This window comes from Fukomys damarensis, unplaced genomic scaffold, assembly GCF_012274545.1.
Source record: "Fukomys damarensis isolate Sample0158 unplaced genomic scaffold, DMR_v1.0_HiC HiC_scaffold_37, whole genome shotgun sequence".
In the NCBI taxonomy this organism is placed as follows: domain Eukaryota; kingdom Metazoa; phylum Chordata; class Mammalia; order Rodentia; family Bathyergidae; genus Fukomys; species Fukomys damarensis.
The window spans coordinates 54020082-54047950 of NW_022900949.1; the positions used below are offsets into that span (position 1 = coordinate 54020082).

At 45.0% G+C, this 27869-nt stretch overlaps 1 protein-coding gene across 1 annotated transcript in view; it reads left to right on the forward strand.

Moving 5' to 3' along the window:
* The window catches only part of Pxylp1 (2-phosphoxylose phosphatase 1), a 67815-nt gene that overhangs the window by 20398 nt on the left and 19548 nt on the right, over positions 1 to 27869 (forward strand). Inside the window, exon 2 of the mRNA XM_010608211.3 lies at positions 13267 to 13397. Coding sequence (XP_010606513.1) covers positions 13319 to 13397 — 79 coding nt within the window. The 5' untranslated portion in view covers positions 13267 to 13318. The remainder of the gene's footprint in view (positions 1 to 13266; positions 13398 to 27869) is intronic.

The window sequence follows — 27869 nt, forward strand, 5'->3', positions numbered from 1 at the left end:
TCACAGAGAAGTATGTGCACCCATGTTTATAGCGGCACAGTGTGTAATAGCTAAATCTTGGAAACAACCTATTTGCCCATCCGTTGGAAACTGGATAAAGAAGTTGTGGTTTTTCTATAAAATGGAATATTACTCAGCCATAAAGAGCGAGAGAATAGATTCATTCATAGGAATGGATACATATTAAAGGTGTAGGGAAGGTGTGATACGTAGGGGAAGAACAAAAAGGGAAAAGAAAAAAATGTGAGAGAATGAAAAGATGAAAATAAAGTGTTTGTAGATGGGGAGGGGAGGAGGGGGTGAAGGGAGGGCAGAGGTAAGGGGAAAAAAATGAGAATCAAGACTTGGCATGTAAAGGTACATGATCCCAACAATGAATGTAACTGTACTGTATCCCTATGTGTACCAATAAACTCAATTAAAAAAAAAAATAAGCAAACACAAACAAACAAAAACAACAAAACTGGGAACATAGTTTAGTGTGAAGGCCCTGAGTTCACTCCCTAGTACCACTGCCACCAAAACAAACAAACACAAAAACATATGAATGTAACTGTACTGTATCCCTAAATGTACCAATAAACTCAATTAAAAAAAAAAATAAGCAAACACAAACAAACAAAAACAACAAAACTGGGAACATAGTTTAGTGTGAAGGCCCTGAGTTCACTCCCTAGTACCACTGCCACCAAAACAAACAAACAACAAAAAACAAGAATCAGAAGGCCTTGCCAACCTGGGTTTTTGTGTGTGCCTGATTCACATTGTACATCTGTGATTGTCAGGGCTTTGTAAGGTTCTTTTGCCTTGAAAAATGTGACTTTCATCACGCAAGTCTTCATCACATACCGCTTGCCTTTCCAGTTTTACAGCCTGCCTATTTAATCTTCTTGTGCTTTCCTTGACATTTTAAGAAACTTTTAATTGACATAGTTTGCTTGCAAAATAAAATTGAAAAAAAAAAGTTTTATTTTTAAAATGGCTTTGTGGTGAGTAAATCATGCCAAGTGCATGTTCTCCTTTTTGTTGAAGTACTTAGAGTTGGTCTTGACATTCTAAAATAAGAATGTCAGTTTCAGATGTAGCTACTTCTAAAATTTAAAAAAGAGCAATATAGAAGAATTGGATGGAACACAGACTTGTTCCAAAATGTCAGAAAAAATAACTGAAGAGTACAAAAAAGTAAAAATCCTGGCTGATGAATTAGTTGCTTTTGTCTTTTCTGGCTTTGAAAAATCATCTACCACTTTCACAACTTTGTCCTGGAAAAACACACTTCAAAGGAGAGAATGGTTGGAATGTATAGTTCACAAATGAAGGCAAAAAATCTTTAATATTTCATGAATTTAAAAATACTAAGTCTGAAGATCATCAGCCATAAATCTTTTTGGAGAAATCATAGATAAATAATTCATGCTACATATTTTTAAAACATATAAAATGTGGAGTTAAAGGTCTTGTTAGTAGAACATATTCAGGCTACAGGATCCTGTGTCACTACTAAATTATACCTGAGCAAACCTGCGCTGGTATTTTTTAACCATATAATTATCATTGTACACACTTTGATTACTAGATCTGAAAAGTGCCAGTACCATCATCAAATGACTGGGCTTATGAATAAGTTTTTAGAATAATTGTGTGTGTTGCCAAATCTTCTCCAGTGCTGGGTGGTCACAAAAATCCCTTCGCTCCTTGGTTCCAATAGAACCCTGATTCTGTTCCAGCCTCTACCCTTGTTCGTCTTGCACAGGCTCCTGTCAGGAAGTGAATCCTGATTGGTTTCTTCTAGTTGTTGTGATCTATCTCCCCTGCCAATGATTGGTTATCATGATAAGCAGTTCAGAATGAGGACACCTATTTGTCAAACCTAGGAAGGAAGGCTCCCACAAAGGGGACTGCTGTCCTGTAGTGTTAATGGCAAGTTCTAGCTAGGATATTGGTTTGGCTGTTTTAACAGAAAGTAAAACAATAACTTTAAAAGGTTATAAAATCATTTTTCTCTTCTAAAACACTTTGAGCTGATACACGGACACAGAGATGGGTAGCATTGCCCCCCGGGGTCATCCAGGATTCTTCTCCGTCATCCATGTACAGTAATGTAATCTGGCTCTTCATCATACCAGGGTTTCAGAGCATGGGAATGGAGGAAAAAAATAAAGATCGGGGTGGTCCAAGACGGACTGCATCCTTTAGATCTGCAGTCAGTCACAACTCATTGGTCAGAATCTAATTGTGTGTCCACAGTAGCTGCAAAAGAGTCTGGGAAATGCTATCTCCGGCTGGACAACCATGTGCTGTATCTCACTCAAACCCAAGAGGCTCTCTTTGTAAGAGGAAGGAAAGAACACACCCATGGACAGTTAGAGGTATCTGTGACAGGGTATTTGCTACAGTGCAAAAGAAGAACACAACAAGGGCAGAACTCTGGGTATCACTGTGCAAGTGCAAAGCCCAGGCCCTTGTGCCCTTTCTTCAGATCAGCAGTGGGCTTGAACCAGGTGATGTCCAAAACCCTTCAAACTCTGACTTGCTCTGGTGTTGCCTTTGCGTAATCTATTGCTGGAGGAGGGGAGCCAGAGAGCAGCAATAGGGGAGAAGGAGGGTTGCATCTCATGTGTGACTAATGGGCATTAAACTATTAAGAGCAGGCCGGGCATGGTGGCGCACGCCTGTAATCCCAGCACTTGGGAGGCTGAGGCAGGAGGATCGCTGTGAGTTCGAGATCAGCCTGGGCTAAATAATGAGTTCCAGGTCAGTCTCAACTACAGAGTGAGACCCTGTCTCAAAAAAAAAAAACTATTAAGAGCAATCACTGCTGACACTTACAGAAAGCTTTGTAGGAGTGAGGTGCTGGGCTGTGTGCCTTGCACATATTACCCCCAGTACCCTTTACACAACCTTTGAGCTAGGCCTTGTGATTGTTCCCATTTCATAATGGGGAAACTGACTCATTAAGGGGTATAGCAGAGTGCTAGACCTAGCCAGCTGACCCCTCAGTTTGTGCAGAATTACCTGTGTGGGAGGGATGAGAGAATGAGGTGGGACTCTAGCCAGGATTGTAGCAGGTCCTGAAAGCAGAGTGAAGGGCCCGGGCCCCAAGCTGCACTTTATCCAGTGCCTACTTGGGCACCTATCCCAAGCGTTCATCAGCACAACTACCAGTCCTCAGGTTCTTCTCTAGCCAGTGTCTGGACATGAGTGTCACGGGTTACATCACACTCGTTACCCTGGAGTAGAAGACACGCTCGTCTTCAGAAGAGAGAGCATCCTGGGAAGGTCCGCTGGGTGGCAAAGTGCAGTGTTAGAGGGGAGGAGCCCTCCATGGCTCCCAATCAGCCTATTGGATGTCACTTGCTGAGAGGATCGGGGTGGGCCTGCTCCCACCCGGTATTCCCCATGGTGGCCAGACACTGGGAAGAGATAAAACCTGACCCTAGGAAATGGGGGCCAGCCCACAAATGGGGCTGTCCCTTAAGTTAGCACTACTTACTGTCACCGATCCTGGCATCAGACCCCACCTCCTACTCTGGCCTTCAGATTAGTTGGCTTTGTACCTAGAGGGGCCTCCTGGGAAGCAGTGTGAATCATTGGTGATGTCTGGGCTCAGTGGATCAAATGGCCTGGGTAGAAGGAGGGAGACCTTTATAGCCTGCCTGCCAGTGGGTGCTAGGCCACAAGTAAGGGATCCTGCGCCAGGTTCTGCAAGGCTTCTGGGCAGCTGGCTTCTCCTGGCACAGTGAATCTCCAGATGTGGCACTATTTGGTGGTGCTTGAGCCGACTCATCTCCCTTTTCTGCCTGGTTCTGAGGACATAACACCACCACCACTAGTGGTCAGTGCAGCCTAACTTAATCCTTTGATTCAGTTTGGTTTTCAAAATACAATCCCAAATCCACCAACTTCTTTTAATCTGCTCCTCAAGGCTGAGTTCTGGCATCGCTGCTTCCAGGAAACCCAAACCCAGTCTGTTCCCCTGACCCTCTTTCATATGGCCTCATGATCCACTTACTTATTACTTCACTAACCAGACTAAGTTTTCTTGTTTGTTTGTTTGTTTTAACTTTTTAAAGCTCTAAAAAAGGCAAGGGGCATCATAATCCCTGACTTGAAATTATTCTACAGAGCTACTGTGATTAAAAACAGCAGGGTACTGGGGAAAAAAAACAGGCCTGAATATCAGTGGAACAGACTAGAAGATCCATACAGAAGCAACCCCAAACACACTCAGCCAGCTTATCTTTGACACAGGGACCAAACACATTCACTGGAAGGACAGCCTCTTTACAAGGGGTGCTGGAAAAACTGGCATTCCACATGCCGAATACTAAAACTAGACCCATATCTCTCACCATGCACTAAACTAAAATCAAAATGGATCAAAGATCTAAATATTAAAACGGAAACACTAAATCTGCTGGAAGAGAGAACAGGGAGAACCCTTGAAGACATAGGTGTAGGCAAAGACTTCATGATCAAAACCCAGACTGCACAAGAAATAATACAAAGACCAACAGGGATCTTACCCTATTAAAAAGCTTTTGCACTGCCCAAGAAATCACCAGCAGAATGAATAGACAACCCATAAAGTGAGAAAAAAATTCTAACCAATAGGCCTTCAGATGAAGGACTAATATCTAGAATTGAAAAAAATCAGGACCCCCCCCTAAAAAAAGACCCAATCCAAAAGTGGGCATCTGAAATGAATAGACACTTCTCAGATGAAGAAGTACAAACAGCAAAAAATATATGAAAAAATGTTCAACATCACTGGTCACTTTAGGGGTGCAAATTCAAACAACACGAGATTCTATCTCACTCCAGAAAAAATTTCCATTATCAAGAAATCAACCAATATCAAATGCTGGTTGGGCTGTGGGAAAAAAGGAACCTGATCCACTGTTGGAAGAAATGCAGACTGGTGCAACCACTGTGGAAACCAGTGTGGAGACAAAAACCTAGGATTAGAGATCCCATTTGACCCAGCTATTCTTCTGTGTATCTTCCCAAAAGAATTAAAAGCATCATGCTACAGCAATATAGGCACACCCATGTTTATAGTAACATAGTTTGTAATAGTTAAATCTTGGAAACAACCCAAATACCTATCAACCAAAAAGTGGATAAAGAAGGTATGTTGTTTTTTTTTTCTTTCTATACAATGGAGTATCAGTCAGCCAGGGATAAACCTGCAATGTTTATAGCTAAATGGATGCACCTTGAAGCTATACTCCAAAGTGAAATAAATTGGTCATATGTGTAAATATCACATTGTCTCTCTGGTATAAGAAACTGAAAATGTAAATAGGGACCAAAATGTATAACAGACAATGTGAAATAAGGAAAAATTGTTCAAAAGGAAGGGGGAGCTAGGGAGGGGGGAGGGGAAAAAAGAAAGGAAAAAATAGAAATGAGGCTTTGTAAATAAAGAAGGGGGAAGAGGGGAGGGGAATGGGGAAAAAAGATATATCATGTACAGGTACGAATTCCCTAGGATGGAAGTGATCATCATGTAAACCTCAATTGGACCAATAAATTTAATTTAAAAAATAATAAAAAATCTAAAAAAAACCCTTTGAACTTCAGACATCCTCAGATGCAGAAAAGATCATATAAAGAACCACCAGCTTTAAGAGTTGCCCGCATTTTGTTTCTCTTGTTCCATCCTCACCTCAATGCCCCCCCCCAAATATTTTAAAGCAAACTCTAGATCTTACAACATTTTTTCTTTTCTTTTTTTCTTTTTTTGGTACCAAGGATCGAACTTGGTCCTTGCGCTTGCAAGGCAGGCCACCGAACCACTGAGCTAAATCCCCGGCCCTCTTACAACATTTTTTCTATAAATACTTTTGCACAGTTCAGCTGTAAGCTTCAAGATAGCAAAACAGTGTGACTTCTCTCCTACATCCTATGTCCTTACCACTTAGAATGGTGTTCGACACCTCCTTGTTCTCAGGAAGTGTGTTATTTTGAATCAGATGAATGAAGAAATGACTCAATCAGTCAATCAATTGGCTTCAACTTTTAGAATCCAGGCTACTAATGAGCTGGAGAACCTAGGAACTTAAATAACCACTGTGAACACAGTGTCTCCACCCCAGGTACCTGTCCTGCTGCCTGAGATTTCTAGGAGACTTTGAAATCCATCCACCTTCAGACTTTAAGTTTGATTTATTCTTAGCCAAACATCTTAATTTTGCAGTTAAACTGTATTCTGAGGTAACCTTGTAGACTATTAAGATATGGCTCTTACCTTTGCTCGGTTCATAGTTGGTTTATAATTGCATGAAGGTTTTTTTAAATAATGCTATATTATATAGGCTAAAATGATTATGACTAAAATCAATACAGAGAATATATAAAAAACATTCTGTTTTTACAATAACATTCGTCTATTCCTTGGAATGGTATTCTAACTGCACAGATGCAAGGTAACTGACTGTTCAGTTTCAGTCATGCTTAAAACCCTAAATTCTGTGTCCTTTGAAAGGGACCCTGAAACTGAGTGTTGCCTGATGTGGCATTTCCAGTTCTTACAAGATTAAAAAAAAAGGCCAGACCTGGGGCCCTGGAAATCTCTGCTGGTGGACTTGTAGCTTGTAAAAGTGCCTTTTTTGTTCATTTTGCATTTTAGTTCAGAAATGGTGTTTACCGCACTTATTAACTTGTCCTGTCTTCAGAATTATATTCTAAGGTCCTTCTTTTCACTGGTCATTTTATTCAGGTTGATTTGGGTTAGGAGGGTTTTCTGTTTGTTTGCTGCTTAATCAGGAATTCAAAGTAATACTTCTATTTCTAGGTTTAAGATATTTTTACCATGTGGCCCTAAAGCTGTACCACAGGGACTAAAGTTGTGCCAAGTAGACAGCTGATAACAGTACCTGTTGTATGTTCAGCTTGAACTTAGAGCAGCTATTTCCACAGAAGAATTTTGGGGAATTCAGTTTGGTCATGATGCATGTTGAGCCAAGAGCAACTTCTCCATGGAAGGTGTTAGGATTTGAGAGATAAGTGAGGATTAGTGGATGTGGGAACCATGATCCCTGCACCCCACCCTGCCAGGGCGGCAGTGAATCATCCCATGGGTTTTATTTTCTGGATTGGGAGTGCACAGTCTGTGGGGCTTTGCTCTGGGCCCGAAGCCCTGGCTGTGGCTGGCATGACTGGAGTAATGTGATGGAGCGTCTGGAGGAGCTGCAGGGATAGGCACAAAGCTCCTGGGCGGGGACACGTGGGATGATGACAGGACAGGAACCCAAGGATTGCATGACTTCCTGCAAGGCCATATGAGCTTCCTGTCTGGAGCTGCAGACCAGAAGGGTAGGTCTGGAGAACTGAAGCTGGCTGGAGGTGGACCGCAGAACTGGAAAGAGGCGGTTGGCTGGTAGTCCCTGACTTTTGGAGGTGGGACCAACAAGCAGATGTTCCAGGCTGGAAAACCTAGGGCAAAGCAGGACACAGTTGAGTCAACCCCAAAGAAAGGCTACTGTTTTGGGGGATCCACAAATGTGGCGGCAGATTTGGCCACCTTCCCAGATGGATGGTAACGGGGATGGGGCCAGTGAATAGAGAAGTGGCCAGTGGCCAGAAAGAAGCATAGTGTGGAGCAGAAGACACAGTTCAGATCTTTGTGTATAGATAGGCATAGAAATCTGTGTGACCCCTCCAGGGCCCCAGTACAGTGTTCTCTACATTGTCCAGGTGCTCTGCCCACTGCAGTATCTGCTCCTCACTTCCTCCTGCTCTGTCATACTTGCCATGTCTAGCTATCCCCCTAAAGCCTCTTGTGATCATAGGTAGGGCCTTTCGGAGGTGGCTAGAGCTGGGGTTTGTGCTGCTGGGATCAAAGGTATGATGCTGGGAGTGATTCCTGGTGTGAGGCTAGGATTAAAGGCGTGGCTTCTACCCAGCCTAAGGGTTGGTAGCTTGGCTAAGATATGAGGGACCGAAAACCAGTGGTAATGGCTTGTCACTTGTCACTTGCTTTTGCTGTCTCTGCCTTCTGCCTGCCATGAGCATTCTGCTCTCTGAGGCCCCTCTGCCATGCCACTCTGCCTTGGAGCCAGCCAACTATGGATAAAACCTCTACAAACTGTGCACCAAATAAACCTCTCCTCCTTTACCTATGGGTGTCAGGTATTTTGCCTCAGAAGTGAGAAAAGTAACCAAGACAATGCTTTTATTGCCAGTCTTCTGTAAATCAGGATCCTGAGTCTCAAATAAGAGAAGCTAAGTACTTGCCAGCAGAACATGTGGAAAGCAAGCAACAGAGCTGGGAATTGAACACACATCTGTGGGTCTCTGGAGCCTCATCCTTCCCACTACATTAGTCCCTTCTACTGAATAAGTGTCCCCAGTGGAGAAACACCCACAGTGGCAGAACCATGCATTCCGTTTCCTGCATGGGATGATCATGCACAAGCGAGCACCACACACACCTGTCCCTTGGGATCCTACCACTAGCGCAAATACAAAGTTCTTCAAAGCCAGGCAAAGTTTGGATTTAGCCCTTTTTTGTACCAGGAATTGAACTCAGGACCTCAAGCTTGCCAGATAGGTACTGTGCTCCTGAGCTACATCCCCAACCCAGTTAACCATTTGTAAAAACTAAGGATAAAGCCTGAACTTCATTTCCATGTCTTCCGGTGAAATGGACGCTAGAAGATGATGCGTTTGTCCCAGGGTTTGGTATCCCTCTGGGTTGTATAACATACCTAGGGCTGTGATCACACCAAGCTGGTCACCAGCACAAGTAAAAGTAATGGGACTCTGACTGTGCTGGAAAATTCAGGAGAGGCAGAAGGAGGTGGGTACCGAAACCCAGAGATTTTCAAGGGGAAACACTGGACGTCCCCACTGTTTATTGGTAAAAAACCATATATGGGCATAGATGACAGGAGTCTAAAGACTAGAAGCAGTAAAGCAACTGTATGATCCTAGCCATCTGGTTAACCCAATGTACCCTCAATATTTTACATCTGAAGTAAATATAGCCTCCTTCCCAAAAAAGCGCTAAGCGTATTGAAGAATGGTAGCAAGGCAGGGATTTGCATGTAATGCCTGCAAATGTGATTATGGAAATCTGCATCCCATCTTTGAATTTCCTGGTAAAGATGCAAAGTATTTTCTCTTTATTGTATCAGTTGGCTTTTTGCTTTGTATCAAACTCCCAAAATTTACTGGTTTAAAACAACAACCATTATATTTGCTTGCATTTTGTATGTCGACCACATGATTCTTCTAGACTGGGCGGATTCTACTGATAGCAATCAGCTGGTGGCTTACTTGGAACCTGATGGTCTAGGGTAGCCTCACTCTCATGTTTGATAACTGGTGAACTGGCTGTTTGAAGACAGCTCTGGCAGGAACTGTTTGCCTGTGCTCTATGTGGTTTTTCAAACTCTAGTAAAGGAACTTGGGCATCTTTGCATGGTGTTCTCAGTGTTCCAAAAGTAACAGAGAAAGACAAGCCCCACACGTAAGTACATTTTAAGCCTCTGCTTATAACACATGTGCTATCCTTCTGTTGGCCAAAACAAATCCCTTGCACACACTGAGAGTCGGTGGGGGAGGAGACGAGGTGAGGCTATGGATGCAGAAAAGTGCCAGCATATTAGAGGCTATTACTGCAGCAAATCCCATCATGCTATAGAAGTCTGAAGTTTAACACAACAAGTAGCAATTGTTTTCATCTGATGCCCAATCCAAGGGCAACACTGAACTACATTATGATTAAATCCCTGTACGAAAAAAAGGCAATATCACCTAAAGCCATATGAAAGTAGTATAGCTGTTCTGGTAGCTGTTCTGTTCTGGTGGCCTCACCTGCCAGCCTCTGAGATGGGAAATCCCTTAAGAAGCTACAAGAATAAAGTTGCTGAAGGGCCAGGTATGCACCAGCTGCACAAGAAAAGCCTGCCCCTCCTATGTGCAAACGCAGAATCACCTAGAAGCAGGTCTGCAATAAAGCAAGGGACCCCACCTAGAGGTAGTAATCAGAGGCTGGTGATTTCCCAGGCCTAGGGTGAGAGGCCCAAAGACAGGCTGTCAGCCAGAGCTGCAGAGGGAGGGATGTGGATGAAGATACATGAATGTGGAGTGCTTATATACCCAGAGGAACAAGAAAATGTATAAAGAAACTTCATCTGAATGGTGGTACACACTTGTAATCCCAGCACTTGGGAGGCTGAGGCAGGAGATCATCACAAGTTCAAGGTCAGCCTGCACTACAAAGTGAGACCCTTTCTTAAAAAAAAAACAAAGCAAAACAAAAAGAACTCCATCTTAAACCCTGTTACCCGGGAGGAAGAAAGCAATAACAAATGAACAGAAAAGAAAACTAGCAATGACCATTTTCTCTGGAAAGCCTCCTGTGTGCTGGGATTATACTTGGCTTGAGTTTGGTGGTAACAACATCCTGGGGTAATTAGCCCAAACTTCCAGATGAGGAAACAGATTCGGGAAGGTCAAGTAATTGGCCTACGTCACTGAGCTTGTGATATGTCTGGTTTGAACCCACTGCACCTGGCTGCCAACACAGTCCCAGAAGACATGGCATCGTGAAGCTGTAGGTCTGCTTCCAACATGACCCTTGTCACAGGAGAACTTGGAAAGACCCTAGAGGCCATCTTCCAGGCAGGAACTCCGGGAGGTGTTCATGGAAAGGATAATGAGAATGTTCATGGAGGGACTCAGCCTCCAGAGCAGGTGGCAAAGGAAACCATGAAGAAACGCCCAGCATGTTTGTTATTGGCAATGTAGAGATGCTAAACAAATTTGCTTTGAACCTTCTCCATCATCTATACTCCTCTGTCTACTTACTCACCTCTCAAATTAGAAGGATCACTGTCTAAAGGGGCCATTGATGGTATAGGTCCTGTTGCGAATGATAGAGGTGCTGAGCCATTTTGAGGCCTGTAGCATTTGTAGGAGCATAAGCTATGGAGGTGAGAGTGTCTGAGAAGTAAACTTGTTCTGTGCCAATTGACAGGCTGGGGGTGGAGTCATTGGGTGGGTGTATGACTCTAGAGACCCAGAGATCTCATTTTGCATCTTGGCACCACCACGAAAGCTTGTGTCCCTGGTTTTCCTTTTCTTTTCTTTTCTTTTCTTTTTATTTTTTGTATGAGAATTGAACTCTGGGCCTGGATCTTGCCAGCCACACACAAAGCCACTGAGCTACATCCTGGGCCCCTCCTCTGATTTTCAGTGCTCTGCTCTGCCGCCCTGCTGAGTGTAAGCCAGGCAGAGTCAGGGGCCCACGTGGCAGCTGATTGCACTCTGCTCAATGAGTGGGAATCCAAGGAAATGGATGACCTGACCAGTTAAGAGCCCCCAGCTCCTGCTTGTGGGGCTTCTCCTGCCCCAGGATAGGAAGGCAGCCATGAAAATACATTAGCATTCCACTTAAGTGTGTTTTGAAAACACTGTGGCCAGGGTTTGGAAGTGACCATTGTCCCATCTATGTTTATCCTCTGTGATGTTGGCCAAGCAGAAAAGTCTGTTCTGGGAAGAGAACAGAGAGACTTTGATATAACTTAGGTTGTTTTCTTTTGGTTTGCTGCTGAACCATCAGGCAAGGAACCCATTGGGCTGGATTGGAGGCCGGAGCCACCAGGTTAGACATTTTTTATCTGGTATTGGGGTTTGTTAGTGTCAAGAGAGTACTGCCTATTACTACAGGAGGAAACTGCTCAGATGAGCCATGTTCTATGACTGTGGCCTTGGCCTCCTTGAGGTTCATCTCAGAAGCCCAGGTCTTACCCCTTTACCAAGCATAGATTCTGCTGAGCTGCCTATAAGATCTGTGTGTATCCTTTCCATTGCCCTCAAGAGGTGGTTAAAATAAGCTAAAATTTCAGAAACAAAGTATTTTGGGCAGGGTCCCAAGTACATGCAGTCCCTAGCAGGATCAGCCAGGTTAGAATCTCTTTTTCTTTTTATTTTATTTTTTTGTCAGAAATGCCAGACATCTTGGGAGGTCAGTGAGTCTTCTCTTGGGCCTGGTTCAGGGAGTGTCTCCAGCAGGAAATGCAGATCAGTCTATCACACGCTGGTACATGGACCCTTGGTTAGAGGCAGTGACAGAAGTAGTTCACATTTAAAGGTATAAAACTGAGATCTGTTGGTTTGCAAGAGATGCCAGTTGCTGGCCATGAGATACAAGTATATTTCCATCAATCTTTTACCAAATACAGTATTCTGCTTTGATGGAAGGTCTGGCAGCTCCCTTTTAAAGAAATGGTTTTCAAATGCCCATGCAAGGCCCATGCGGAAAGACAGGAAGTGAGGGGCTGTAGGGCTCTGCCACCTGCTTCAAATTTCCATGGTGCAGTTCACACCAGATATGCAATTCAGGGTCCTGCAGTACATTCAGTTGGGCAATCTTCACTACACTGGGTGAGCTTTTATCTGATTTCGTCTATTAGAGGCAGGGAAAGATTCAAGTCTGAAATAACTGTTATTATCTTACTGCAGTTTAAGAACCTTGTTTAAAGAGACTTGTTTTCAAGTTCTACTTGAAACCCCAAAGAGAACTAGGAAATAAAACTGATAGGTAAGACTGGTAGGATAAAATCTCTACTCTGCTTTTTTCATAGATGAGACATTTGCGGTTGAGATCAAAATATTTAAAGTCCTTTGGCACAATCCTAATGTGTTCAGAGAGAACTAAGAGTGAGCAGGATTCCTAGAGGAATATCTATGGATGCACTTGAAATAAGCTCAATTGTCCAGAGTGAGCGAGGCCTTTAATTAGCAAAAAGGGCTAGTTAGGGTAGGAGCAAATCCTCTAGCACCTTCTAGCCATGATTACAATGACTGATGTTCAGATCAGTCGTTATAGTTAAAGAAGACCAAAGTCATCTTAGCAAAAGTTCACCCAAAAAAAAGGTTGCAAAAAAAGGTATTTAAAGGTTGGAAGTGATATGTAGTGAAGGCCACATGAAGACTGTTGTCTGTCATATTGTAAACGCTTGATAAATATCTTTATGATTTTCTTTGGAAATACCATGCCTGTAAAATACTTATCTCATTCCCTGTTACTGCCAGATGAACAGCGCATTCACGAACTGGTTTCCTCTTATTGGCTCCATGGGAGCGTTCTCTTTTGGGCTTACCTGGGGACAAAGACTCACAGGGTGTACAGTTGTTCTGTAGTTAAGGATTCCTGCCTCCTGCCAGGGGACTGGGCTAACTGGATTATTTGCAGTTGACAAACTTAGTTTTCCATCCTGAACTTGTTTGTTGCCTCTGCTTTATTCTCAGGACTGGTTCTGGTTTGAGGTGAAAGCATGAAGAGAAAATAGAACAGATAATAATGCTTTTCCGCAATCGCTTCTTGCTGCTGCTGGCCCTGGCTGCACTGCTGGCCTTCCTCAGCCTCAGCATTCAGTTCTGTGAGTACAGTGAGGTTTCATGGGTCCTGGGAAGGGCAGGGGTTTCATTTGGAAATGCAGGGCCCAAGTTTGTAGTAAATACGAAGGCCCTGAAGCCTTTTTTTTAATGAATAATAAGGTTTAAAACAAAACAATGGAATGTTTTTATTATTAGTCTTTGTATTATTTTATAATTATTATTTTATCTTGGTAAGTAGTTGCAAGCAGGAGCCTCAAGCCACTGGGCAATGCTCTTTTGACTGAAGAACTGACAAGAGCTGCTCACAAGCTCTTGTGATTTTTTTTTTTTTTTTTTACTTCTGCATGGATTCCTAAACTACCTGGTTATTCCCAGAATCTTAATTCAGATGCCTAAGGTCCAGACACAGAGCGGCCCAGTGTCACTTCTCTTGTCAAGCCATACAGAGCAAAGGTAGTTGGCCTGTAGTTGGCTCCCTGAAGGTTGAGTGTCCATTGAGTATTCAGAAAGATGTAGGGCTGGAGTTATGTGGAACAGGTTGGGGAGATTTGACCACTGGTGTCAAACTCAGGTGCCTGGGCATGGGAAATCCAGTTGGTGAGGCCAGAGCTCTCTGGTGAATCCAGCTCACACACCTTCCCATCTGGTATCCTATGCTCAGGCCATGCCCCAAATTGGTGCACACCCAAGCTCCCCAACCAGTGACCATCCTCAAGCATAGATCAGCCCCAGCACCTTCTTGGTTGTAGCCTGTGTGTAGCAGCATATGGTCATCTGGAGCTTATTCTGTACAAGAGCAGCCTCTCTCCGTGCCCAGCCCCTGCCGCCCTCTATTGGGAGTGCTGTTCCTCCCCCGCCCTTGCATTTTCTCCTCCATGGACTTCCAAGGGTATGATACTTCCGTAATACACATTAGGATGCCCTGAACCTGTTTCCTTCTTTCACTAACCACGCAGTGTCAACATTTTCCGTTCTTGTGTCATTTCCTTCTACAAGATGGTCCTGATGTTTGAGAGCAGGGCCCATGTCCTGTTTCCCTCTGGGTCCTAGGAACCAACACACAGTAGGTATCTTGTGTATGTTTCCAAGGCAGGCTGGCCCTTACTCCTTCTCCCTCTGTGGCTATGTGCTTGAAGCTGAGAAAATGTCTCAACAATGGGGAGAGTTTTGCTATTTTACCACCTCACCCTGATGGTTGGGAGACAAAGTGTTGGCACCCATTGCTGCCCAGGATAGCTTGGTGTGAAGGTAGCGTTTGAGTGACAGGAAGAACAGGTGGCTCAGTGAGTGGCATGTGGTGAGTGTGCGGGGGGACTGTGGGGAGACTTGGCATCAGGAGTAGTGGTTTGGAAAGTGGAGGCTTTGAGCATTTTGCTGATTTACCTTCAGTGTGACATACTCCCAGGCACACCTCCAGTGCATATGACAGGCTATTTCTAGTAGTAAGGAGGACTAAAAATACTCATTTATCCATCTAGAATTGGAAAAGAAGAGAAGGGTGGTATAAGAAATTTAAACCAGGTGTGTTGGGACACACCTATCATCCTAGCACTCTGGGAGGTGGAAGCAGCAGAATCATAAGAGCTCAGCCTGGAGAATTCAGTGACCCTCTCTCAAAATACAAAATAAAAAAGGGTTGCAAATAGGCCTTGGGTCCAACCCCCAGTGTCTCACACACACACACACACACACACACACACACACACACACACACACACACACACACACACACACACACACACCCCAATGGTTGGTTGGTTTGTTTGTTTATTGTTTGAGACAGGGTCTTACTATGTAGTTGAGACTAACCTGTAACTCACTATGTAGCCCAGGCTGGTCTCCAACTCACAGTGATCCTCCTGCCTCAGCCTCCCTAGTGCTGGGATTACAGGCATGCACCACCGTGCCTGGCTGCACACCAATGTTTAAAATACTCCAGATGGTTAATGAATTGCAAAATGTGAATCTTTTCCAAAAAGTATGCTTTGACTTACAGTAGTTTGTAACTTTCTGTTAAAACTTTTCCATTCCTTGGCCAGAGAGGTCCCATGTACAGTGAACACCAAGCTGGTCTGGAATCACTGACAGGTTCCGAGAGGTGAATGAGGGTTACTTGTGTTCCCTGCATTTCTCTGGCATGAGCCGGTCTCTGTGTCACTGAATGGGCCTGTGTGTCTCGCTTATATAACTCTTCTGAAAGTACCTCTGTTTTAGGAGAGTCAATTTTCAGCCACATTTTTTAAAGGAAAAATTTTTTACAGTAAATTAGCCTGGCTGGATCTAAGTGCTTTATTCTGGGATACACTGGAGTTCTGAAATTAAGAAATGGACATTCTTCCTATTCTTCTACTCTTAGGTAAACTGTAACTTTGGAATATTCATGTTTCTATAGAAATAGAATGTATCTGCTGCTTTACTTAATTGCTTTATTAGTTGCTTGTTATTATAGTGCAAGAAACTGCACTAATTTTTAATACAAAGATTTATGCTTCAATAACACTTATGTTTTCCTTCCTAAAATATATGGACTTTTCTTTATCATTTCTTTTAACTAATTGTTGAATACCAAATTAGCACTTTTACTTTAATGTACTTGAGTTCATCAAATATAACTTAATTTTCTTGTGCTTTAAGTACATTGCATGGTTTTGTTTTCTGACATATTGTATATTTTATTTTGTTTTTGTAGTTTTCTTTTGGTGTTTTGAATGTGAAAAAGTTATGACTTGGGTTTGGATTCAGAAATCAGGTTTTTGTTTTTTTTTTTTAGTTTATTGGTACATTTTAGGTATACAGTACAGTTACATTCATCATTGGGAGAAATCGGGTTGTTTAAATAAGCATTTCTTCCTCTAGGTACAGAAAGTACGTAGTGAACCCACAGGTATTTATTAGATGTTTAACGTGTGTTTGACATTGTGAGGTTAGAGATAGTACAGAAGGGATACAAAAAAGATTAAGACCTGGTTTATAGTTCCTCAAAATATGTCCACCTTAAATGTTACTAATGGCTTACTGTATGCTCAGAGTCCTTAATAGAAAACAAAATCAATTGTTTTGCCTGTTCAAGTCCTGGATATTATTGTTGTTAAAATACATACAAGTAGAAAAATAATTTCTCAAATTGAAGGACTCCCTTTTGCAACAGGAAAAGACTGTTGCTATGTGAAGGCCTATGAATCATTAGTTATATGTCTAATTTTTCTGCTCATCTGTAGTCACCCACTTTCTTGCTGTACCCCGGGGTTTCCTTAATGCTTTTGGGGGTTCATTTCCCCAAGTTCCAACTGGCATTCCCCAAATGGTAGGATGGAACAGGCTCTGGAGTCACAGCCTTGGGTTTGATTGTCAGCCTCTCCACCGAGCAGCCGGGTGCCCTGTTTCTTCTGTAAAACAGCTGATTATTGCTGCTTTGCAAGCTTGTATAAGAACAAAAACTTTGGGGAAAGTCTTTGACTCACTGGAAGCCTCTGTTTCTTTTGTAAGAGTTAGTCATTGTTACTTTGCAAGGTTAGTGTGAGAAGTGAGACTTGTTAAAACCCTTGGCTTATAGAGGCGTAGCCAACAGTCTTAAGCAAACCAGACAGATTCTAGTCATAATGTACCATCATCAGAAACCAGGGTCCTTTGGGTTTCCATACAGCTGTCAGCACTTCAGCCATTTGGTGGGGGGGGTAGCTTTTGAACCATATCCACTTATTTGTTTTTAATCTGAGTGCATTGGCTGTAAGGAGCACACAGCATCTATATTTGGGATCACCTCTTGGGCAGGGCCCCAAGTGAACTGAGCAGATTAAAGGTGGATGGGACATTCACATTCCCAGGGTTATCTTTAACAACTGAAGAGCCCTTCTTAGAAGGATTCAGACCTGTTGTGTATGGCCCACATAAACAGAGAATAATTTCTGGTAAACAGCGATGAGACTTACTGAAAGTCAGTGCCATCCTGAGGGAGAGGGGGTTCCCATTTCTCTATCACTGGAGTCCACAGCCTCCAGATGAGTACAGTGTTAGGCAGTTCATTGGGCCTGATCTCAATTAAAGTCTCTTCAAACTCTGAGTTTGTATGAATTTTATCCTTCTCTATTAATGAAGTGCTGTGAGCATGTAAAGTTCACTTCTTTAGCAAATGAAGCTGGGCTAGGAGTTTAATCCCTCAGGGGCCACAGGGAGCGCTCCATCTGGTGGAGGATAGTCAGGAACGGACTCTTGGAATACAGAGTACAGGGCATCAGATAGGTCTGAGGCACGGTGGGATGGGAAAGACCATGGACTCGGGAGCCAGCCGGCCATGATCCTATCCCTGTCCTGACACTTACTAGCTGTTATCCCCCCACCCCATGCCTTAGTTTCTTGCTCTGTAAAGTGGAGTTGGTAACTGTTTCTCCCTTGTAGAGATGCAAGGATTCAGTGAGCTAGTGTCTGCCAAATGCCTGGCACATAGTAATCATGACTCCTGTTTGTTTAAATCAAATGAGTTGGAGGTCATTTATGGCAGGGTGTTTTGGGAAGATGGAAGACAAGAACCCAGACCAGTCCGGGGTGCCAGGTGACATCCAGGCTCATCCTTGAAAAAGACTGGGAATTGGCTGAGGAGAACGTTAGGGAAGATGAGATAGGCATGCAATGGCACCTCGTGAGAGGACAGAACCAGGTCAGTCACCTTTATATAGTTTTGAAGTTGAACCGAAGGCTGGGGTCTGCCTGCTCTCCTCACCCCTTTCTATCCTGAAGGGAAGCCACCATCCATTTGGGTCTTGGAAAGAAGCCATTCCATGTTTTCCACAGTGTGGGCCCTGAGGACCTGGATCAGAACCACCTGGGGAACTTGTTTAAAATGTCTGTGCCCACACTGAGAAAGAACAGTTTGTGCCCCTCCCTGAAGAATCAGAATCTGGGTGGGAGTGGACCCTAGAAATCTGCATCGTGAGCAAGCTTCCTGGGTGTGTCTCCTGCTCCGAGTCTGTGAACTTCCATCCGGAGATGGTGGGAGGTGCTGCTGTGCGGTGAGGCAGCTCAGAGGCGGTTTTGCTCTTGCAGCAAAAGGCTGTGGGTGGCTTGGATGGAGGTGTTAGCCTCCGTGAAAGGAAGAAGCAAAGCCAGGAAACATCACGGTGATGCACTGGGGCTTTATAGCTAATCGGGTGGTGTCGGGGCCAGGATGACATGTCCATGGCACCTGGCAGCTGGCGACAGTAGATACTTCACCCACCTATGTACCCATTTACCTGATGTCTCTCTCTCTGTCTGCAAGAAGTATGCAGAAGCTGAAGGAGGTGCCCAGAATGTAGGCAGAGGTCACCACGCAGGGCTGGTGCTTCCCTGGGCCTGGAAAGAGTGCTCAGAGCAAGAAGAAACCGGACAGGCCCAGTAGCAGGACAAGCTGGGCAGCACAGGAAGAAGAGTGGGGCGTGCACAGAAACCCTAGAGGTACCCGAGGGCCTAGTGGGTGCAGTGTCCTAAGGAGGGGACCCAGGATCTGACATTCAGGACAAGGATCTGGTTTTCTGGAAGCATGTGAGGTTGTTTTGTTTGGCCCACTGCTGGCAGATTTTCAGATTTACTTACCAATCCACATAAACTTCTAAGCCTTCTTTAGAAAGTCATTCCAGCAAGCGGAGACCTCCCCAGGCCCTGGCTGAAACACTCAAGAAGTCGAGCCGCTGAGCAGGGGCTGCCACTTTGAAGAGTGTGTGCTCTCTCTTTCCCCCACAGTCTTGCCCAGTCCCGTCAGCATCGGAATGTGTGCCCTGTGGTGTGGATAGAGACAAAGGTGAAGTTCTGAACAGACGCAGGGAGAGAAGTCAGGAAGGAGACAGGGAGCAGCCAGGGGCTGTTTGGAAACCATAGGAGGCAGGTCACCTTCTGCAAGTTCTCAGGTGGGAAACTGAGGAGTCCACCTTTACCGGCTCACTCTCTCTCACTGTCTCTGTCTCTCTGCTTCTTTCTTTGTCTCTCTCTCTCTCTCCCTTTCTGTGTGTGTGTGTGTGCGCATGTGTGCGTGGTTTTCCTGGTATTTCTCTTCTCTGCAAAGCCATCATTATTCTTGGAGCCTGCAGTTCCCATATCCTTTTTTCTGGTGTATCATATCTGATGTCTGCTAGGAAAGAGAGAACAACAGTGTATAAATAAGAAAACTGCTTCTGAGTAGGAAAGTAAGGCGCCCTAGAAGGAGCAGGGTGTTAGGACTTCTGCCTTGGTTGTTCAGCCCCTCACTTCTCCAGCCTCAGCATGGTCTTCCTGGGTGGGTATTAACATTTGCACTTGCAACCCTGTGAGGACCCCTAAAAATCCAAGGTGGGGGGTGTGATTTTGCTGAGGCGCACATTTGGATAAAGAGAGCTAAGATTAAACTCCTCGACTACACAGCAAGCCAGGGCCTGCCTCCCAGCCATGGGAGGTTGTCATCCTCTGCCCTCTGTCTTTTCTGTATTTTATGGAGAGGAACAGGTACCCCAGTGGTGTGGGTGAATCTGTGGACTCTTGAAGGCCTTAGTACATTTTTGTTGCAAAGGTTGGAAGATGCAAGCCTTATAATGTAGGGCTCTAGTGCACTCTGCATAGGTTGAATATCCCTTTTTCAAGCTGCTTAGGAGCAGAAATGTTTGAGATTTGGGATCTTGGAATATTCGCATACATGCAGTGAGATATTTTGGGGATAGGACTAAAGTTTAAACGTGGAATTAATTTTCTGTTTTATATATACAACCTGAAGGTAATTTTATATAATATTTTTGTTTTGACTTTTTCGGGGGGTACCGGGGATTGAACTCAGGACCTTGTGCTTGCAAAGCAGGCAGCGGCACCACTGAGCCAAATCCCCTGGCCAATATAGTGTTTTTCATTTGTTTCACAATGTGGAATTTTCTACTTGTTGCATCATGTCACACGCATTTTGGATTCAGGGTTTTTGGATTAGAGATGCTTCACCAGTAGAATTGTACCCCAAGCCACAATAAGCTTCCTCCTGGGCTTTTTGCTTCAAATGCTGAAGAAATTGAAAATAACAGCTTATATTGCTAACCCAGGAATCCTGTCAAATTTTATCCTATCAATATCTCTAAAGTTTCACATTTAGTAATTTGTATTAACTCTGACCCTTGAAGACATTTTTTGCTGGACTTTTGGGAGTTTTAATTTTACTTTTCCTCCTTCCTCTGCCTTCTTATCCCTCCCACCACCACCACCTCCACATTTTCCCTCTCTCTCTAATTTCTGATCTTAGAGATTCTCATAATTAGACAAAGGAATAAAGATTTTAGGGCAATACCTCTAGTATCATTCATAACAAGAAATGAGGAGAGAGGTGACCAAAGGGTCCAGCCATAAGTACTCTTCTGGCCAGGATGCCCGGATTGCCTGTTCTTGTCTGTTTTGCCTTAGAAGATTGTTTGTAGCCTATTAAATAAAAGTACACATGCTCCTGTGTGTGTGTGTGTGTGTGTGTGTGTGTGTGTGTGTGTGTTGGTGAATAAGCAGTAGTGTGATTCCTCATTTTAGAGGAGAGGAAACCCTCAGGGTGAGTTAATAAAAACTGAAAGCGTGGGGAAAAGGAATTGAAGGAATTGGTGGATTCAGGGTGGTGCCTGCAGACAGCAAGACCCAAGGGAGAGAGACAAGTTAGAGGAGACGCCCACTGGATGTATCACTGGCATAGCCAGGGGAAGGGGTGAGCCAAGGACAGCACTGGCATTTGACTAGGTGAGATGTGTCCCAACTGAGCCACCTGGCAGCCCCGCTCCCTGTGTCTTGGCAACGAGGCTCCTGCCCCTGATGAGCTTGAAGTGAGGCCGGTGGTAATGAGAGGGCACCATGGTCTTCATAGCTCTTCCAGTGGGGCTGGTGAAGCTGATGGGAGAGGTTGTGAAGGGAGAACCTGCATCCCATACAAGAGGGTGAAGTCAGGCAGGCATTAGGAGACAGCTCTGCTGCATCTTCCTGCCCTCTCCCCTCTCCACTAGCGCACATGGCAGGTCTCACCTCTTCCTTTTGGGGGCCCAGGCTTAGGGCTGCCAGGTGGGAGAGGACCAGGAGTCAGCCATGGTGAGCAGCTGCTCTCTGTGATTTACAGGTTTGGACTCCAGCAGCCCCTTTACTCTCCCTGTCCTCTCTTCTCCCTGTGTCATCTGAGGGTCTAGATCCCAGCCAGAGCTCTGCCTTGCCCCAGCCCCAGGGCATGGGGCAGCTTTTGTAGGTTGTCCCCACAGACCATGGGGTGCAGGCCCCACCCTCAGCCACAGGGTCTCTTTCCCTGAGATGGCCTCCCTCAAGTGCCCATCCCACCTGGCCAGCTCACCCTTTTCACTCTACCCAGAAGACATCCTACCTGCCTGGTAGGATGTGCTGAGTCCCCAACCCCTGCCATACTTCCCTGACTCTCTACACGCCTGCCCGGATATCGACCTTCTGGCCTCAAGTGAGATACAAACCTCTGACTCACAGGAAACTTACTCTTCTTGGAAGAATGGGGAACAAACCTGGGCCTCAGTAACTCTCTGCCAGCATCACCACCAACCAAGGACAGAAACATAAGTTATCCCCTTGCAGGACATTCAGCTACACATAGACATTAAAATGTTCAGCGCAGCTTTCTCTGGGTGGTAAGATTATGGGTGAATTTCCTTTTCTTTTTAAACCGTAGTGTTAAATGACTATTTTAGGATGAACTCATGTTTATATGAAGTGTAAAGATCCCTCTTTATTCTAAAAATGTGTTAATCTCAAGGGTGCTGAAATGGGAAACCTATTTCTGAGCACATTGAGTTTGTAATCTGAACCCATGGACTTCTGTATTGTTTCCCTGGTTGCTGGGATCTTGTGAACTCGCAGAAGGCAAATCTACATGATTGTGTGTGTGATTCTTTTTCAGAGGCTAGGATAGCGGCTTTTATCATATTTTCAAGTGTGAAGGCAAAGACACCCCAGATCCAAGAAGGTGATAGAGACAGGTCTTTTTGTAGTTTGTATTCAAGGGCCATTCTAATCATCTCTGCTACTTCTAGTATCTATCATGATGTTGAGTCTTTGGGGCTCATATCATCTAGACCAGTGGGTCCATTGGGTCCAGGCCACTTACCAACAGCCCTGTGAGGAATGTGGGGTTTCCTGACCTGTGTAGCTGCAACTGGGGCTCTAGCTCATTCCACAGTGGGAACCCCCATACTCTCTCAGGTGTATAAACATAAGTCCCAGTGACAAAGTTTGGAGGGGAGGGGTCAGGCAGGGAGAATATAAGAGCTTGCAGATAACCTTGGGTGAGGAGCTCCCACCTGGTAGGATGCGCTGAGCCCCCAACTTCTGCCATAGTTCCGTGACTCTCTAAATGTGACCAGACTCAGAAAACGTACTAAATTCTTCTCCAGTGTAGTTCACCATGAGGCAACATTAGGAAATGGAGAAAACAGGAAAAGTTGGTGATATGTCAGGGCCCAAAGTGAATCATGGATCCAACTGTGTGATCAATGTTGTCCATATAAAACCAAGCATCTCCTGTTCTTCAAATGTGGACTTGACTTTCCACACTCTACCTGGACAGCATGATTCCACCACAGCCTTTAAACTCATCTACCCAAAGGCAGATAACAGAACTGTGGGCGCTGTGTTGTGGTTCTGGTTTTCACTAGCAATTACAGCATACATTTTTAGATTCTCTACAGGGTGGGCATTTAAGATAATTTAGTGGGCTGAGAAGCCCTAAGGGAATTGTGGGAATTGACTGTTAGAGCAAATCATTATTCTTTGGCAAACCAATGAAGGGGAGAGTTCCAGAGCCTTTTAGATTATCAGAACAAGGAAATTGGAGAAGTGAGGTGGCAGGAGTGGGGGTTTCAAGCTTGTAAGAAGGTGCTATCACACACAAACTGAATGTGCTTAAGGGAATAAAAAAGAATTGGGATGGCTGAGAGGGCAAGGGTGACTGGCTGCTTGCTCTTCTGTGAAAGGCATGGATCCAGGGGCTCAGCATCCTTTCCTGATCCCCGGTGAAGGGAACACTTTTCAAGAACCTGTAAGCAATGGGAATAACCACATTCAGGGGTTGGTATGGAAGTGGAATTTCCTGATCCTTTTACCGCATTCCACTCAGACGTGGCCTCTCAAGTTATCCTCACCACCATCCTTGAGTAGGTTGGAGATGAGGCTTAAAGACTCGGGGATATTTGCCCAAGGTCACACAGTGAGGAGGTTACCGAGCCAGGAGTGGTGCCCACTATCCTCCAGCCGCAGGCCACCTCTGCCTTTGGCAGGCGGTCAGAACCACGGATGGCAATGGCAGCAGGGACAGTGACGAACAGACTTCAGTGGAGTCCCAAGGAAGCGGTGACTGTAGTCCCCTAAGGAAGTGATTAGCCCAGGGTTGAGGTCCCTACAAAGCAAGGCAGGCCTCAAAGCTCAGAAGATAAAAACCATATATGGTGGGGCAGACCTTGGTCCTGGCAGGTTCTTTGCCGTTGTAATCAATGGTGTGACTTATGGAGCAGCTGAGCCTGTGTTCGCATTTCCTGGAGGACTGGTGAGTCCCCGTCACTTCAGTTTAATCTTCCAGGTGCCTGTGTAATCAGAGGAAGAGGTGACTACCAAGTCACACAAACATGGGGATGGTGGAAATGGGGTTTGGAAGCGCCTGACTCCCATTACAAAAGTATCGGGGTGGCCTGACTCTCCTTTAATTAGCACAGCTACTTGGAGTCAGGTCTCCACCCTGAATCAGTTAGCATAGCAAGGACAGGATCCTGGAAGAGCAGCACAACAGCCTCGACCAGGCCTTGGAGTGGTCAGAGGGGAAGAACCACTCCCCATGGTGGATGGGACTGTCCCGCAGAGAAAAGGAGGTAATGATGAGCTAGCCGAACTGCCCCTGCGCCTAGTCAGTGTTGAGATACCTGTGAGGGCTTGCACATCACAGGTTAAGGCTAGTGCTGGTAGAAAGAGGGCAGGAGTACATGTAGATTTTATCCTCTTCTTCTGGCCAGGGCCTTGATATGGGGAACTGAACTGTGACCACGAGCATGGCTTAGGCAGTCTGGAGGAGAGACACTGGGCTATGTTGTGTGAATCACAGTGACTCCCAAACAATGAGCTAGTAGCAAACACCTGGCGATAACATACCTGCTGATCCTGAGGATCACTGAAGTTGTAGGAATAACTAAGGTGGCCTGAAGCCTGAGTGCCAGACAGGCCCTTGTGCCTAGTTTACCTGTGCTGCTAAGTTATGATCTGGTCCTGACTGGACCCTTTTCTTCCTTTCCTCTATTCTGTGTAGACCATCGATAAAATAAACAGAAACTCAAGGAAACTGCCATTAGATGAAATATCTCCTCCATAGTTCTAGCTACTGGGCCAAGACTTGTTGAGTGGGTCATATTTGCCTGAGATTATCGTTGACGTCTCTCAACATTACCAGTATATCTGAGCCATTCCTGAAATACATGGCCGAGGAATGCAGGGGGCACCATGACTGACAAGGCCATTTTCTCCTTTTGGTAGAAATCCTTTCCACTCCTTGTTTCTTAATAATGAATGGCAGGTGGCTACATGGATAGATACATAGACGCCAGGCCCGAGGAGTTAATAAGACTGGCCTGGCAGGTTGAAGAACTTGAGTCAAGTCCCTTGATCTGCTCCCTAAAGTCTGTGCCTAGTTTATGGGTACTCTTCCTAGGATGAGGGCCAGTTTTAGAAAAAGCAGAGTGGGTCAGCTTGGCTTGGATCTGAGTCACAGCTTTGGGGATGTCTGCTACTAATGCCATGGAAACACCCTCTTCATTTGGTGAGTTAGATGGAGAGATTATTAGTTGCTTCTGCCCAAGGAGATGCCTTTGAGGTAATGTTCTCTACTGTTTCTTTGAAATTGCGACCCTGTGGGTATCTTTACACAAGAGCATTATAGATCTGTGGACAGGATGAAAGAGATCATAGAGAAGATGGGGTAGCTGTTGGAAATCTTCCCTTCTACTTATAATCACACGGTAGAGAAAGGGCATGCATCTGGTACAGTACTAATTATCAGTAAAAGATGTCTCTGTTGTTATTTAAATTGGTTTTGGTGGCACTGTGGCCCTGGGGCACTAATTTAGATACAAGGCTTTTTTCTACCTATGTAATGAAACTTTTGATCTCTCTATTGATTTTCCCATCCTCACACCTAATGCCTCAGTCCATTTCTCTTGCCTGATAACATCTGAGCTGTTCTCATCTGCTTGGGCTCAGCAGAGCTTCTAATTGTCCCATGAGGCAACTGGAAGAGCTGGGGACCTGGACAAGGTCTACTGGGACAAGCAGTGTCCCAAAGTCCTTAGACCCAATTGTCTCGTCTTCCCACCCAGCTTCCACACCTGTCTCTCAACTCCCTTTGTCCACCGAAGCAAGTCCAGCCCACGTAAGCAAGGGAGCTTATGTGGCAAGGGGCACAGCTCCAGGGTGGAGGCAGTGCCAGCCCACTGGGACCTGCTCCTCCAGGCTCCTGCCTGTGTGTCAGCCCTGCGTGAGCCAACTGGCCCAGGTGTTCTGGGGACAAGAGGCTTATCGGGAGCTAGCTTGCTGTCTCCAGCTTATCGGGAGACAGCTTGCTGTCCACTGTGTTGGCCTGGGCTGCACAACCTACCATCTTCTCTTTTGTGCAGCCAGCTGCCTGAAGCCTTTCGGGCTCAGCTTGGCTGTCTTCTCCAGGAAGCCTGTCTCTGACCAACTCCACCTCCAGGATGCTTAAGTAACCACTTTGCCTCATGCTCCCATATGAGGAATCAATGAGATCTTTCATGAAAAGCACAGAGCAAGCCAGGAGTGTGGCACACACCTGTAATACCTGGGCAATTTAACAAGATGCTGTCTCAAAATAAAAAATATGAAAAGGGCTGGGGATATAGCTCAGTGTGAAGGCCCTGTGTTCATTCCTCAGTACAAAAAAAAGCATGGAACACAGTTCCTGGATCAGAGCAGACCTTCAGTGCAGTGAGCATTTTGGAAGGCCTGTCCCCTGCCAGGGAGTAGGAAACATAAACATGCAAGAGGCTTGGTCTTGGCCTTCTGGATGTTTGGGATGCTGGGGTGACAAACTGGGTACCCCAATTTATATATACTATTGTACGAGCCTAACAACAGCCAGAACTGGATGGGCTTATAGAAGAGGAATGTGAAATCCACCTGGAAATTCAAGGTGGGCTTCCTGGAGGAAGGGGCTCCAGGCACAGGCTGTAGAGTTGGTCAGATTCAGGGAGCCTGGTAGGGTGGGGATAGAGTTGCAAGCAAATACGGATCATGGATGAGAAACATGCAGCAGAGGTGGCTCTGAGTAGCTCAAAACCAAGTTTGGGAGCAGAGTCCAGATGGAACCGGAGGAAACTATCATTCCCACGGTGTCTGGGCCTCAGAGCCACCTATGAATGCCAGTAGCTGGAGGGCCCCAAACAGAGGCCCCTGTAGACTGATAATGTGTCCTGGTGACTGAAAGGCACACATAGCACAGGGTGATCTGTACAAGCTGAACTCATGTCCCAGAGAACACAGCAGATAAAATCTCTCTGGACGGAAGGCCTCCTTCTGGTGATTGCCAGATCTATATCTGTGGCACTTCCTTGAGTCATGCATAGGTTATTTGGACCCAGCCACTATGGTTCCCCTCACCCTACGTGCTTCCAGATGAGCAGGGGACATCCAGGAACCCAGGTTGCTTCCTGCCGTCCCTCTGCCACTTGTCTGATGAGATCTCCTCAGCTGTACCTCTCCCAGGCTCCCAGGCTGGTGAACAGAGAGGGTGCACCATGCACATGGCCAGCGGCCCGGATGTCGATTCCTGAGAGTCCAGGACTGAGGGTACCACCCAGCTACAGCACCAACGGTTCAGACACCACCACGAGACATCTGCTGCCCCATAGTCTCTGGCACTAAACTCCCAACAGTAAACTGGCTCTAGGCCCCTGAGCTGAGTGTTAGCCTTTCTAGCATCTTCTGCCTATGGGAAGAAAGTAGCTCTAGCATAGCCAAAGGGCTAGTTTTGAGCTGATGAAGGACCAGTTCTGTGGTTTTCTGGTTGTTGTTTTAATAACAATGTGTGTAAGTGTATGTATCTAGACATTGTAAAAATATATGTATAGTATATGTAACCTGTGCCTACTATTTTATTTATATATGTATGATGTATGTATGTATATATATATACACACATATACACACACGCGCGCATGTGGTGGGTATATAAAAAAATAGACGTTATACAACAACAAATTAAAGTACCTTTTCACACCCCATTCCTTCCATTCCTCAGAGGAAACCACCCATATCATGACATTTTTCTGTACATTTACATAAATGCTTGAATATTTATAATCTTTTTTCTTTACACAAAAAGAATTCTTTTAGTATGCAGTGACTTAGTTCATTCACGTCTCTCAGTTTATCTTTGATTCTTTTCCATTCCTTTTACTGGGGTGGAGGGTTACACAGTTTGGATATAATGTTCTTTTCTGCTAATATGGATATGTAGGTTATTTCCTTTATTTGTTATTATGCATGACACC